This window comes from Dromiciops gliroides, chromosome 5, assembly GCF_019393635.1.
Source record: "Dromiciops gliroides isolate mDroGli1 chromosome 5, mDroGli1.pri, whole genome shotgun sequence".
Classification (NCBI taxonomy): Eukaryota; Metazoa; Chordata; class Mammalia; order Microbiotheria; family Microbiotheriidae; genus Dromiciops; species Dromiciops gliroides.
In genome coordinates, this window is record NC_057865.1 from 85,570,768 (window position 1) to 85,585,285 (window position 14,518).

General features: G+C 35.9%; 1 protein-coding gene across 1 annotated transcript in view; it reads right to left on the reverse strand.

The window, feature by feature from the left end:
• Positions 1-1,556: 1,556 nt before the first annotated feature.
• NOM1 (nucleolar protein with MIF4G domain 1) overlaps positions 1,557-14,518 on the reverse strand; it is a 30,467-nt gene continuing 17,505 nt past the window's right edge. Inside the window, exons 6-11 of the mRNA XM_043969049.1 lie at positions 12,355-12,519; positions 9,579-9,700; positions 7,156-7,288; positions 6,401-6,532; positions 3,904-4,013; positions 1,557-3,539 (exon numbers count right to left, since the gene is read on the reverse strand). Of these exons, the coding sequence (XP_043824984.1) occupies positions 3,365-3,539; positions 3,904-4,013; positions 6,401-6,532; positions 7,156-7,288; positions 9,579-9,700; positions 12,355-12,519 (837 nt within the window). The 3' untranslated portion in view covers positions 1,557-3,364. The remainder of the gene's footprint in view (positions 3,540-3,903; positions 4,014-6,400; positions 6,533-7,155; positions 7,289-9,578; positions 9,701-12,354; positions 12,520-14,518) is intronic.

A 14,518-nucleotide genomic window follows, 5' to 3' on the forward strand; every position in this document is an offset into this window, starting at 1 on the left:
GCCCAGAGTCCCACAGTCAGTGCTGCTGAGCATAATTTGAACCAGGTTTTCCTGACAAGCCCATGATTCAGTTACATTTTTTTTTCCATTAACAAGGCCCTTTTCTGGATAGGAACAGTTTTCAGAAGAAGAAATCAAAGCTATTAATAATCACACAAAAAAATGCTCTAAATCACTAATGAGGAGAGATGCAAATTAAAACAACTCTGTACCGCTTCACACCTATCAGATTGGCTAACATGACAGAAAAGAAAAATGATAAATGCTAGAGGGGTCAGAAAAGTCAAACATCTTCACTTTTTTAATTGACCTGAAATTTCATCTCCCTCCTTTTAGTATTTCTTAAATAAAAATGAAATTAAGATGACTAGATATTCACTCGACCTTGTTAATCAACAAAATATTCCTTCAGGAAAAAAAATATGAACCAAACAAAATATAGATTTTTTTTTCATATTTTTAAAATAGAAGATGCTTCTAATAGAAAGTAGGCCCTTTGAAGTCAGTCTTTTTAGCAATCTTCTATGGTCCCTGGTATATCATGCAAACATGAACTTAATATAGGTATCCCTCACTTTGCAAAAAACCTATTCTTAGGGAATAGGTCAAGTCAAAACTTCATTCTAAAGAACAGTGCAATGCATTTTCAAATTCATTAAGTAAAATTTAACAGTATTTTTGTGGAACTCATCTATTCTGTTAAGTGGGGGAAACTCATACATATTATGTGATGATGAAATTGGACAGTATTATTCCACTCGTGCTGGTTTATTTCTGCTTTTGACAGCTGTGTCTGTGATTCATTCCTTTCAGTCTGTGTTTTACCACTAAAAACCACCTAGGAGCTTGGCTAGAGAAGCTTGAAATAAAAGCCTACTTGTGACTAGCAGGATTTCACTTAATTCACTTCTTTCTAACACCTGCAGCCTCTACTCTTTGTTGTCTAAACCCAGAGACTGATAGAGGGGCATACATAGGGTTTTAATTTGACTCAGAGGGGAGTAGAGGCTGCCACTGAAGAGACAATCAGCACGTAATGGGCAACTGGGGAGATCTTGTGCTGTTTATGTCTGGGATCTGAAAGTTTTACATACTCCTCTTTGAACGATTAGAACAAATAAAACAAAATAAAGCTTACAAAAACTGACTTTGTATCTTGAATGTAAAAAATTTCATTCTAGTTTGGAAAAATTGAAGCTAGAGATGTCTAAAAATAGCTGAAGTGGGTGTTAAACTAACATATCTCATGTCAAAACTTATTATGCTGTATGTGCTTTACCCAATTTATTGACTACAAAATAAAATTCATTATAAAATGGTTGGGTTTTTTTTTTGGATTTTACTCAAAGGAGGCTGTTTACTAAAAGAAACACAGCATAAAGTGGTTTCACTTACATATAGAATCTGAGGATGAAATACGGAGGTTCTGGTATAGAAGGTGGATTAAGGAGAAATAACTACAAAGAAATTGAATGGATACTCTAAAAATACACTAGAATTTATTATACACACATATGTGTGTGTATATACACATATACAACACGCACACACATGTACAGGAATGACAGCATTGGAGCCTTTAAAATAATCACTGTGGAAGACAAATAATTATTCCGACAATGTGTAATGCCGTTCAGAATAATTTTGGAAGCTCTTTTTAAAGAGCTGCTCTAGTCACAAAAATTTTTTTGGTCTAAATGCACCATTAAGCTATATCATCCATCTCATTTACCATATTTGATTTAAATGATTTGTGATTTCTAGACTCACCACTGAAGGACAAGCTTTGCTATTGTCAAGAGTTAAAATAACATGAAACCAAAACTAAGAGGAATTTTACAAACGTTTTCATAAATGTATAGCTTCCAAAGGTGACCGCTATGAAGGACATAACACTCGTTTGGATGTATAAGGACCAGTTAGTTTGTTAAAAAATTTTAAAAACTCAGTTATAGGGGGCAGCTAGGTAGTGCAGTGGATAAAGCACCAGCCCTAGATTCAGGAAGACCTGTGTTCAAATCCAGTCTCAGACACTTGATGCTTACTAGCTGTGTGACCCTGGGCAAGTCACTTAACTCTCATTGGCCCCTCAAAAAAACAAACAACAACAACAAAAAAACCACCTCAGTTATATTACTTACAAGAAACACCTTTTAGAGAGTATCTTTCCTCCAAAGAGTTCAAAATACTGTCATGGAAACTTAAATCTGCAGTACTTAATATCACGTTGTTGAAAATAGGACGATCAAATTGTTTCTAAAAACCAGAAATAATTAACAAGAATATATTGAGCACCTATTACATCTAGGCATTGGAGATTCTTCAGTTACTGCCATCAAGGAGCTTTCTAGTTGGGGAGACAGGAAAAATACTTAAAAAACGTAAACTACCAAAGCAAGTTCTGAGTTCTTTTATGCATCCTTACTTCATTAAATGGAGTAAATTTTATTTTTTAAAGTTGTATATTTTTATTTATTTTGTTAAATAATTCTCAATTCCATTTCCATCTGGTTTGGGCTGTACTAGGGAATTTTGTGGGCAGGGAGCTTGGAATCCTCTGTCCCAGACCACGGAGACAGCTGAAGATGCTTTAGCTCTGGCGCAGAATCTTCCTTTTGGAGACATGAAAGAGGTTGTGAAAATCAGAGAGAGGGCCCAGTTCTCCACTGAGTTGGTCAGATCAGCAACAATTCTAAGACTACTAATGCAACTGCTGCTGTCACAAGCCCTCTATGTACATTATTTTATTAACTAAAAAACATTTGGAAGCCAACACCATATATGCTTATCCCCCAAGTGCAAGTAGTTTGATCTTGTTGCCTTTTTCAAGGTAAGGTTTATTATTCAATTAAGAATTTGAGCTTTTTACATCTTTTTCATTTTCCCCTTTGCAGATTTTATCCTCATATCCTGGGAGGACAAAGAATTATTTAGACAAATGCAATAAATTTAAAAAGAGAAGTAAAAGAAAAAAAATTTATACACGAAATACCCAATAATATTTTAAAAAACAAATACAATAAAAATTACATTTACATAATTTTATTGAGGAAATTCTTTTTTTTTTTATAAAAAAGTCACCAATGACATTGAATTTTTTCATGATTATTGCACCATCTAGTGGTTTGCTCTTAATTTGTATCACGGTCTCATTACATCCAGCAAAAGAAAACCAATTTTCAATATAAAAATAGTATAAATTTATACCCAATATACTTTATACATAAACAATAAAGATATATAAAAATAAATAGATTCTTGTGATGTCTCACTCAGAGTTCTCATATCCAGAAACATTGCTCTGTAAGGCTACAGATTTTCTGGTTTCACCACCTTACTCCAATCATGACCCTTTCCTCCAACACTACATTTTTAAGGATGATTTTCCTTGCAAAGCTTTTGTTGCAAGATCGGCTCTTTCTTTAAGTGCACTGGCTTCTTCAGCACTCTGGAGGGCCTGTGCATTCCTCAGTAAGAAGTGGCTAATAAAAAGCTTCAAACCTTCCCGCAACATTCCCAGCTTTGGGTTATCAGATACTCTGGGGAAAAAAAAAGTGTAAAAATATGAGAATCAACAAAAGGAGTTTCTTTTATATACCTCCCCCTACCAAAAATAAATTTAAAAAATCAAGGACTGACTATTGCAATAAAATCATCATTTTCTAATAATACTAAATATAGAACATTTTATGTACTGACAGATTAGCATTTAGTTGCTTTGTTTTCTATAACAAGCACTTTCTGGCAAAATAATTAAAATATCTATTTAAAATGAAGCTTCAAAAATTCTTTCCATATAAAATTTAACTTTGTAGATGGAATCAATTGAACTGAAGAAAAAAACCAGGAACATTTCACTGTTCAAGTCATTTTCTCCCCACATCTCATAATCTGATTACATACCTGCCAAAAATCGTGGTAAGTTCTTCAACTTCTGTTTCCATTAATAGCATATGTAATATTTTCCGTAAAAAGTGGACTCTAGGTTTGTTCAGTTCACTGAATTCAATTACCTAAGATAAATATTAATTACAGTGTGAAAAAGAATTTTAAATTCTATTAAAAATGTTCTAATGGCTTCCAGAAAAAGAAGAAAAACAATTTTGAAAGGGTTATTAGTTTGCCTTATAAAATTATGAACCAGACAACAGTACAATACCCCACTGCCACATTTCTAATGAACCACTACTTCTTGGTCAAGAAATGAAAGGCCAAATCTTCATGGGCTTCTTTACCAAAGAGAAGGGCAAAACCATTACTACATCACTATAGACTGCATGCATGCACTGTCTTTGTTTCAATTTTCTTCTCCATTAAAAAATTTAAAGTACAAACTCACAGCAAACTATAAATTCTAAATAACAACAAAACTATGTAAAATAAGCAAATTAGCAAGCTTATGGATGGGGACACTAGATAATCTAGTTCAACTTTGTCGTCGTGTGGAAAAGCAAATTGAGCCCAGAGAGGCTAAGTAACCTGTCCAAAGTCACACAAGTCTAACAAGTGGCAGAACCAGGATTTGAGCATGTTAAGGCTAAAATTCTAGCTAAACTGTCTAAAATATCTAATGAGTGGTCGCCAATAAATTATAAGCTTTAGCAAGAGTTAGACTTTTAAGCATTTATTAAGGAGAATAAGAATTTGGTAAAGAGAGAGAAAAAGGCCTAGATTCCTATCTATTAAAGGGAGAGCACATTTTTAGCTCCCTTCTCCGCCAGAGTCCAGAGGAAAAAGAGCGTGAGACCGAGTGCCAGTCTCTTCCTTCCTCCTCCCACTAGTCCGAGTCACTTCCTGAAGCCTGGTCTTGCCCTCAAAGACCTTTGCTTCATGGGCAGAATTCTTCTACAGTAAGTCTCCAGCAGGTGGCGTCATTCCAATCGTTACAAGCACAACAACTCTGAATTCAAATCCAGCCAAAAAAATTTAAAAAACAAAACAACACAGCTGTCAATATTTAGTGTCCAAACTGAAATAAATGACTAAGAGCCCACCTGTAGAGCAGAAAAGAGTTAAAGTTTCCTTGAGCAGACATGATACTTTAAGGAAAAACTGTGGCCTCACAGTGCACACAGATGATGCACTTAACAGATATTTGATCACATTCTTTTGTGACTGACAATCTAAGTCAGGAGCTAGAAGCACCCAGCATAGGGTTAAGTCCTGGACACACGTTGGCTGCACAATGACGTGTCTGTCTTCTATGCCAGCTCTATGGGAGGAACACATAGGAAGACGACTCACTAGTGGTGGCTCTCCCTCTGGAGTCAGCTCTTACAGATCCCTCACCATAAGCTCTCTAAAAAGTTAAATTTTTCTGCCTTTACAATATTCCACAATCCTTCTGCCTCCCCTCCCCCCCAATAACAAGACTCTAGGATGGTTGTGGATTAAGTTCAACCTTTCCATTTGGTGGATGAAGAAGAGAAGCCACTTAAGTCATTCATTATTAGCAGAGATGCCAAGGAAGGGAATGTTTCTCAGATACTCTGGATAGACTCTCAAGCCCATAACATAGCCAAGTAGCTCAGGGTATCTGTTGGAAAAGTTCAACTGACTTCAAGGGATAAGACTAAATCCCATTCTCAGCCAGGTACCCAGAAACAGAGATGGGAGAGAAAAAAGTAATCTCTGATGATTAACACCAGGGACTCTGATCCAATACCCCATTTCCAGACCAAATGACAGAATTCCGTAGACACTAACCTACCTCTATAAATGTGGGCACATCCACTAAGTTTCCTTATTTTCTCTTAACATTGGCATAGGTATATTTCCATCATCTCCAAGTAATATGGAGATTTATCAGCCTGAGAATTTACAATCACAACTCGCACATAAATACTAAATTCTGTTATATAAGCACTTAGCTAGGCTAGTAAAATACCTCTGAACATGCTTATTGAATGTACTGGCGTATGGAATAAATAAGCTATTTGGTCGCTGGATACAAATACGATGTTCAGTTATTATAAAGAGATAAAACAAGACAGCAGAAGTCATTTTAAAAAGATTTATGTTAGGGGCAGTTAGGTGGCGCAGTGGATAGAGCACTGGCCCTGGAGTCAGGAGTACCTGAGTTCAAATCCGGCCTCAGACACTTAACACTTACTAGCTGTGTGACCCTGGGCAAGTCACTTAACCCCAATTGCCTCGCTTAAAAAAAAAAAAAGAAAAGACTTATGTTTGGGGCGGCTAGGTGGCACAGTGGATAGAGCACCGGCCCTGGAGTCAGGAGTACCTGAGTTCAAATCTGGCCTCAGACACTTAACACTTACTAGCTGTGTGACCCTGGGCAAGTCACTTAACCCCAATTGCCTCACTAAAAAAAAAAAAAAGATTTATGTTTAAAACAAAAACATTTTAAAGGTTAATATTAATTTGGTAACTAATTACAAACCTTAAAGATGGAAAGTGGAAGTGACTTTTTCTTCAGCAAGTGGGCCACCAACTGCACAAAATTGGAAAATGTAGTAGCTGACAATTTTTCTAAATCCCGAAATTTATCCCATATGCTGAACTGGAATGTCATCTACTCCAAATGAAAAAAAAAAGTCACAATGCAACAAATGCATAGGTAGAAGTGAGATGTAACATCATATAATACAATGCCATTCTATTTTTTTCTCATTAAAACAATGCTATCACAAATCATCATTTTTGTTGACATTTCAATGAAAAGTGATATGAAAAGCACTTAGGAATGTGACCCTTATTAATTGCATACTTCCTATAAAATGAAGTATTTCAGTTAGTAACAAGTTAAAATGTATTTAATATTACTAAACATGTCAAGACTTCTGAAAGCAAACATGCCAGTTTCTTATGTAGCTAAGGATTTTTATAACAATTACTGTCAACACCTAATTTCCTAATTTAAAGTAGATGATAATACACTGAAATGAAATATTTCAAATACTGCTAAAGAAACTCTTTAGCAGAAGACCTACAACTAGGTAATAAGAACTCAAGTTATAAACTTGGCTCTGAAACTAACTTGAGCTATAACATAATTTATACCATACATCTGGACCTGGGGGCATGGTGAGGAGGAAGAAAAAATTATTGAGGAGACAGAGAAGAAAAACATATTTGGCCAATGAGTAAACTTGAGTAGTACTTATCATCTAAGTAGTCATAAAGCATTCATCTTACCTGAAATCTCCTTTCATATTCACAAAATTTGCTAGCCAGATATGCATAAAAAGGATTATATATTTTCTCTTGCAGACAACAATCTATGAGGACATGAACTATCTCTCTTTCTTGCTGATCCTTGAGTCCAAGCCTGCAAGTAAGAAATAGCAATGGCTTAGAAATCATTTAACTTCCAAAGTTTTCACTGTTTTAAGACAGGATCTATTTATTTTATACATAAGTAAAAGAGAATAAAATCTCTTTGAAATAAATTTCAAAAGATGGAATAAGAAGAAAAAAATAAATCTGTTAACAGAGGGCAGCATTAGAAAAGAAAGAACACTGTGTTGGAAACCAGAGATTATAGTTTTGGATCTGTTGCTATCTGTATAACTATAGACAAAATCTTTTTTCCTTTTTTTCCCCCTCAACTGAGGTTAAAGCAGATGTCTAAGGTCTCTTTAGCTCTAAAATTCAATAATTTTATGAATTAAGGCCAGATCAATGCTGTTGTCAAATCATATATAATCTTATGAATTAGATCTATTTTAAGGAAATCATTTGGCTATTTAGTGTTTTTGACCTCAAAAAGTGAAAATTGTCTGACTTTAGAGGTAGAAGGGTTTCCAGAAATCTTGAAGTCATGGGGGAAGAAACTTTTCCCTTGTTTTCTTCTCAGTTTTAAATAAAATGCATTAAAGTTTTCCTACCCAACCACTTAAAACTATTAATTTTTTTCTGCTTCTTTCTCTACCTGAATATTGTAACTAGATCATTCGACATCAACACAAATTGCTGATAAATTAATACTAATTATTTTGTGCCTATAGTTTACTTTGTGTGTGTGTGTGTGTGTGTGTGTGTGTGTGTATGGGGGCAATGAGGGTTAAGTGACTTGCCCAGTGTCACACAGCTAGTGTCAAGTGTCTGAGGCCAGATCTGAACTCAGGTCCTCCTGAATCCAGGGCCGGTGCTTTATCCACTGTGCCACCTAGCTGCCCCTATAGTTTACTTTTAATATGAAAGGCAACCATAGCCAGTGGTGCAAAGGCCCAGCAGGAGAGGAAGGATTTTTCTAATATTTAAACGAAACCAGAAAAACAGAAAGTTGTGGCGAAATGGAAAGATTAATCATGGAGGTATTCTACCTGGAGAGGCAAATAAGAAATTGGATGAATCGGTTTCATATGCTCATAGGCAATAAGAAACATCATTTTACAGGAACACCTGATGATCTTGTCTTGCAGTATTTATGAAGGTGGGATCATCACAGATATATAGCTGGATGCCACTGAGTCCAAGGAAAGTCCAAGGTCATGCAGGTATTAAGCAATGGAAGTGAGATTTGAACCCAGATCCTCTGACTCCAGAGCCAGTACTTATTCTACCTTGAGGCCTCCCATAAGCATAAAGATGACTATGAAAATAACTGCAGTTTATATGCCAACATCGACTGCTGAGGAGGAAGATAAATCTATGAAGAATTTGACAAGATCCTGGAAACCAAGCCAACATATACCTTGATCCTTGGTAATTTCAATGAAAAGGTGGGTATAGGGGCCAGCTATGTGGCACAGTGGATAAAGCACTGGCCTCAGACACCTGACACTTACTAGCTGTGTGACCCTGGGCAAGTCACTTAACCCTCATCCCCCCCCCCCCCCCCCCCCATATGGTAGAAAAAGTAGTTTGGAAAAGAAACAAAATCAGAAGCTTCATGCCTGTATAGCATTTAGTACTTATGAAGAAAAGGAAGGCACTAGAAATGGCAAGCACCAAACATCTCAAGAAAATGAAATAAACTATAGTTCAATAGATACAAAATGTAGTTATTAGAGTAGTTAGAGCAAAAGTAAAAAAGTAAAGTGAGTGCTTCTTGTCTTACATAATAGAAAGTGCCAGAATTTGTGAAGTAAATGTTCTATCTAAATAAAAAACTCAAACAGCAGATTCCTCAATTATCTTCAAGTTGTTTACTGTACTTCACCAGGAGGAGAAAGACAAGTACTAGAAAGTAAGCTGAATTGAGATGCTTAGTTTTTATAAAAAGGAAGAAAGGAGCAGTAGAAAATTTCTTAAGTAATCAGTCTGTTCCATCCATTAAACCATCTAGACCAAAGTACCACATATGTTTAGAATAAAGGTTTTTAAAAGTCCATCCTTAATCAAAATTCAAATATGTTCAGTATATACACAGTGCCTCTTAAAAGAGCACTTAACAAATATTTATTCTTTCTCCTGAACATTTCCCTCTCAATGAAAAAAGGAAAGGAAAAGAAAACCCACATAATAGTCAAGTAAAGCAAATTTCCCCAGCCAATGTGCTTTAGAAACATTTTCAGTCTGAAGATCAGAAAGGACCAATTATTTGATTTAGCCCTAATTGGAGACAAAAATAGTCAAATTACAAAAGAAACTTATAAATTCCTACATGTACTTACTTCAGAAGCTTTTCAAATGCATCCAAAAAATCTTCACTAATCATCAACGTACAAAAAATATTCCTTCTGATATCAGTGTTCATTCTCTGCTTTCGGGCAAGCTCTAGTATCTTTGAGCTAACCTTGAAAGAAGAAAAAATAAGTCATGGCTAATAAGCATATATCTTAACAAAAACTCTTTTTCTTACAAGACTCGAAGGAAAAATCCATGAGTTTATGCATACCATGGATAGTGAAAATTTCTAAAATTTAAATCTCTAGCAAAAAACCCTCAATTAAAAAAAAATTTTTTTTTTGCATCTTGACCCCAAAATAAAGTATAAGGAGAAATCTGATGCCAAATAATAAAATCAAAAGTTGTTAGTGAAATTCTACAGCATTAAAAAAAAAAACCTCCACTGTTCTGCACAAAGTTTAAAAGTTAATAAATTTTATGTTACATAGACATAACTAATGCAGCTAGAAAAAAAACTATCAGGTACTCAAAAATCTGTTGAACCAAACTGCTTCAATATAAATGACTTAGTCTTATAAATGAAACCTTTCAACAGTGAGACAATCATTTAACTTTTGGTGCCTTAATTCAACGAGAAAACACAGAAATAAGAAAAGACTTAAGAGAAAGCAGTAGGAATAGATGGGTATCATGCCTGACTAAGGAAATCTTACATGGTAACAGTATAGTTGAGGTGGATCATGAAAACAATGGACTAAAATAAAGATTTAAAAAGCATTTGCTAAAGCAAATGACCTAAAATGACCTTTAACTAAAACTAAAAGACCTCTTTCCCCATTTACCTTTTTAAACTTCTCTTGAGTCTTGTATGTTAAGATTGAATTTTCTATTCAGTTCTGGTCTTTTCATCAGGAAACCTTCAAAGTCCCCAATGTCATTGAACATCCATCTTTTCCCCTGAAAGAGAATGCTCACTTTTGTTCATCCTTGGTTGCAATCTAAGCTCCTCTGCCTTCCAGAATATCATATTCCAAGCTTTGTGATCCTTTAATGTTGAAGCTGCCAGGTCCTGTGCAATCCTGACTGTGGCTCCATGATATTTAAATTGTTTCTTTTTGGCTGATTGGAGCATTTTCACCTTCATCTGATAATTCTGGAATTTGGCTACAGTATTCCTTGGTGTTTTCCTTTTGGGATCTCTTTCAGGAGGTGATCGGTGGATTCTTTCAATGATGATTTTATCTTCTGATTCTATAATATCAGGGCAGTTCTCCTTGATAATTTCTTGGAATATGGTGGCTAGGCTCTTTTTCTCATCATGGCTTTCAGGTAGTCTAATAATTCTCAAATTGTCTCTCCTGGATATATTTTCCAGGTCAGCTGTCTTTCTAATGAGGTATTTCATATTTTCTTCTATTTTTTTCATTCTTTTGATTCTGTTTGACTGATTCCTGGTCTCATGGAGTCATTAGCTTAAATCTGTCCAATTTGAATTTTTAAGGCACTGTTTTCTTCAGTAAGCTTTTGCACTTCCTTTTCCATATGGCTAAATGAATTTCTTAAGGAATGTGCTTTCTTTTCCATGCTGCTGATTCTTTTTTCATAATTTTCCTGTGTTGCTTTCATTTCTCTCCCCATTTTTTCTTCTACTTCTCTCAAGTGATTTTAAAAATCCTTTTTGAGCTCTTCCAAGAAGGCTTTTTGGTCTTGACCAACTCATTTTCCCTCTTTAGGCTTCACATGTAGGTGATTTGAGAGTATTATCTTCACCTGAGTTTCTGTTTTGCTCTCAATAGTAAAAGCCCTCTTCTCTTTCTTACTCATATTGCAGCTTATTATTTTTAAAGTTGAGGTCTGCTCCTGGGCACAAGGGTGACTGTTTCAAGCTTCTCGTGCTGGGGTGTAGGGGCTGTGTCACTGGCTTTCTACTCTGAGGCCTCTATGGCTTGTGGATTTCTCATCACCTGGGCTTGCTCCTTGTGCTTGCTCCCAGAGTGCTGGAATGGCGAGGCCTGGTTGAGCCTGTCCTGTGGGTGGCCCTCCAGTTGGCAGCCTGCCCTCTCAGCGGGTGCTGGTGGATCTCACCACTGGTCTGCTGCAACAACAGCTTGCCAAGACAGGATCAAGGGGTCTCAGTTGCTCCACTGTGGCTAAGAGCTTCCTGCTGACTCGCCCAGACCTCCTCAGGGCAGCGCTGTGCTGCAAGCTGTGCTGTAAACTGTGCTATGCTCCTCCCTTGCCCAACTGAGACTGACCTTTCCTGAAATCTTCCAAATTATCTCAAATTGGAAGATTGTGACTGGTTTTTTGTAGGTTCTGTAGTTTCAGAATCTGTTTAGAGGCTTGATTAAATGTTGTTTTTGAGGGAAACCTGGGAGAGCTCAGGCAATTTCCTGGCTTCTCTCCTCCATCTTGTAAAAGACCTCTTTCAAGACTCAAAACCACTTATTCTGATCAGTATTACATTTCTCCCTATGTCACCTACTCTTAACTTCTTTAAGTATAACCATTAAAGTCCCTTCCAACAGTAACTTTCTAGTACAACAGAAGCTTACATACTTATAGGAAGTAGATTTCAGAATTAAAAAAATGCATCACTATGTGGCTTCCACCTTGGAATTAGAGATCATTCTTTTAGTTTTCAAAGATGTGTGTGTATTTGCATAATATTATTCATTCAAGAAGCATTAAGGACCTACTATGTGCATGTATACATGGTAGTTATTATTCTAAAAAGCTTACATTTTAGAGGAACTATAAATAGAATAGCATAATAAGAATGAAATCCAAACAAGAACCCTTATTATTTGTTTAGCTTACCGTTCCTTTAGGTTGTTTCTGCTGGCTATTACTGTTGCTTTCAATCATTGGGGCTCCACTCCATGATGACCCTACAATCCACCACCTGCCAATCTGCTCTGCATTCAAAAGGCTTTCCCAAGAGACCCGAAGTTGAGTTTCCTTACCAGAACCACTGTTTCGTATCTATTTAAAAAATGAAACAAGTTCTTATTGTAGCTTTAAAATTTGGTCTTTATTTTATACTATAATCTTCCTACAGTTAGTTCATGGACAATCAACTATATTTAAAACATCATAATAATAATAATTTAGTCATGGCAATGAACAATTTATATGTATAGACTATATTCTAATCCTACACACTTTATTTTATTTGGAACATCTATTTTAATTGATGGCTTTAGTCTACTTTGTTAGAACTTTTCAGTATTGGAGTTTACTTATCTATTTTTATTATTTTGAACTTCATACTCCTAGAAGAATTCAAGAACATACTGTTAACTCAAAAGCTAAAGTTAGTCTTATCAAGGAACCCACCCTCCCCACTAGTAATCAGATTTCCAACTTCTCTAGTTATGCCAGAGTTCATGTTCTGTAACCCCATGCCTCTTCTTCTCTTTAAGGGGTCAGGGTTATAAAATCAAGCCTTTCTGAGGTCCTCCAATTGTCACAAAAGGATACCTTAAATCTGGTGATACTACGTGAATGTGAGTATGACTGTGTGTATTCATTCAGGGTTGGTTTATAGCAGGGGTTCTAAAACATTTTTTTTTTGTGTTATATACACCTTTGCTGAAGCTTATGGAAAAAACCTAAGAACAATGTTTCTAAATGAATAAAATTAAAACAACAACATATGATTACAAAGGAAACCAATTATATTAAAATATAATTATCAAAATAAAAAAAAATCACAAACACTAAAGTAAGAAAAGTTGGTGTTAGATTTTAGTACAGACATTCTCTGCCTTTTCAGTTTCTGCTTCTGAAAACTTTTTCTACATTAAGAGGGTCATACTAAGGAAGGCTTGAAGTTTGATCTCAAGGTACTCTTTGGACCTACTATTAAGAATGAGTCAAGGGGGGGCAGCTAGGTGGTGTAGAGCACTGGCCCTAGAGTCAGAAGGACCTGAGTTCAAATCAGGCCTCAGACACTTAACACTTACTAGCTGTGTGACCCTGGGCAAGTCACTTAACCCCAATTGCCTCACACCAAAAAAACAAACAAACAAAAAAAGAATGAGTCAAGGGGGCAGGTAGGTGGCGCAGTGGATAGAGAGCACTGGCCCTAGATTGAGGACGACCTGAGTTCAAATCCAGCCTCAGACCCTTGACACTTATTAGCTGTGTGACCCTGGGCAAGTCACTTAACCCTCATTGCTCTACCCCACCCCCAAAATTAAAAAAAAAAAAAAGAATGAATCAAGGGTGGAAGCTAGGTGGCACAGTGGATAAAGCACTGGCCCTGAATTCAGGAGGACCTGAGTTCAAATTCGGCCTCAGACACATAACACTTACCAGCTGTGAGACTGTGGGCAAGCCACTTAACTCTTATTGCCCTGCCAAAAAAAAAGAAAAAGAAAAAAAAAAGCAAAAAGAGTCGAGGTAGTGCTTGATCACTTTCCAAATCACTGGATCTGAACTGTTACTTATTGCTTATTTGACTGAAAAAGTCACTTTATTTTTCTAGGCTTCAGTTTCCCTATTTGTAAAAGGAAAAGTCTAGATTCTGACCTCTTATGTCCCTTTTAGGTCTATTAGTGGCTAGTGTTCATGCTCTAGAGAAAATTAGTTATAGTAAATCATGTAAGAATACTAGTTATTAGCAAAACAGTATGATTTGCCCCCCAATTCTGTCTTTATAATTTGTAATTTGATGCAAAGATGGAATGGAAATGCAAACTTGTTTATCTTATACAATGGGATGCTGGATCCACTTTTCTCTGAAAAGGCAAATATTAACAAAGCAGAATAATTAGCCAATTCTTGCAAAGCATATCACTGGTTATTTTAAGACCATGCCTCCATAGGTGCCAAGAGCACAAAAGTCCAACATTTTCTTTTAACCATTAATAGCCTTATTCAAAGACGACCTCACTTAAAACCAAGAACTAAATTGCCTGAACAGCAGAAAAATAAATAAGACCTGAATTTATGAATTTGCCAATTTGTCTTCAGATAT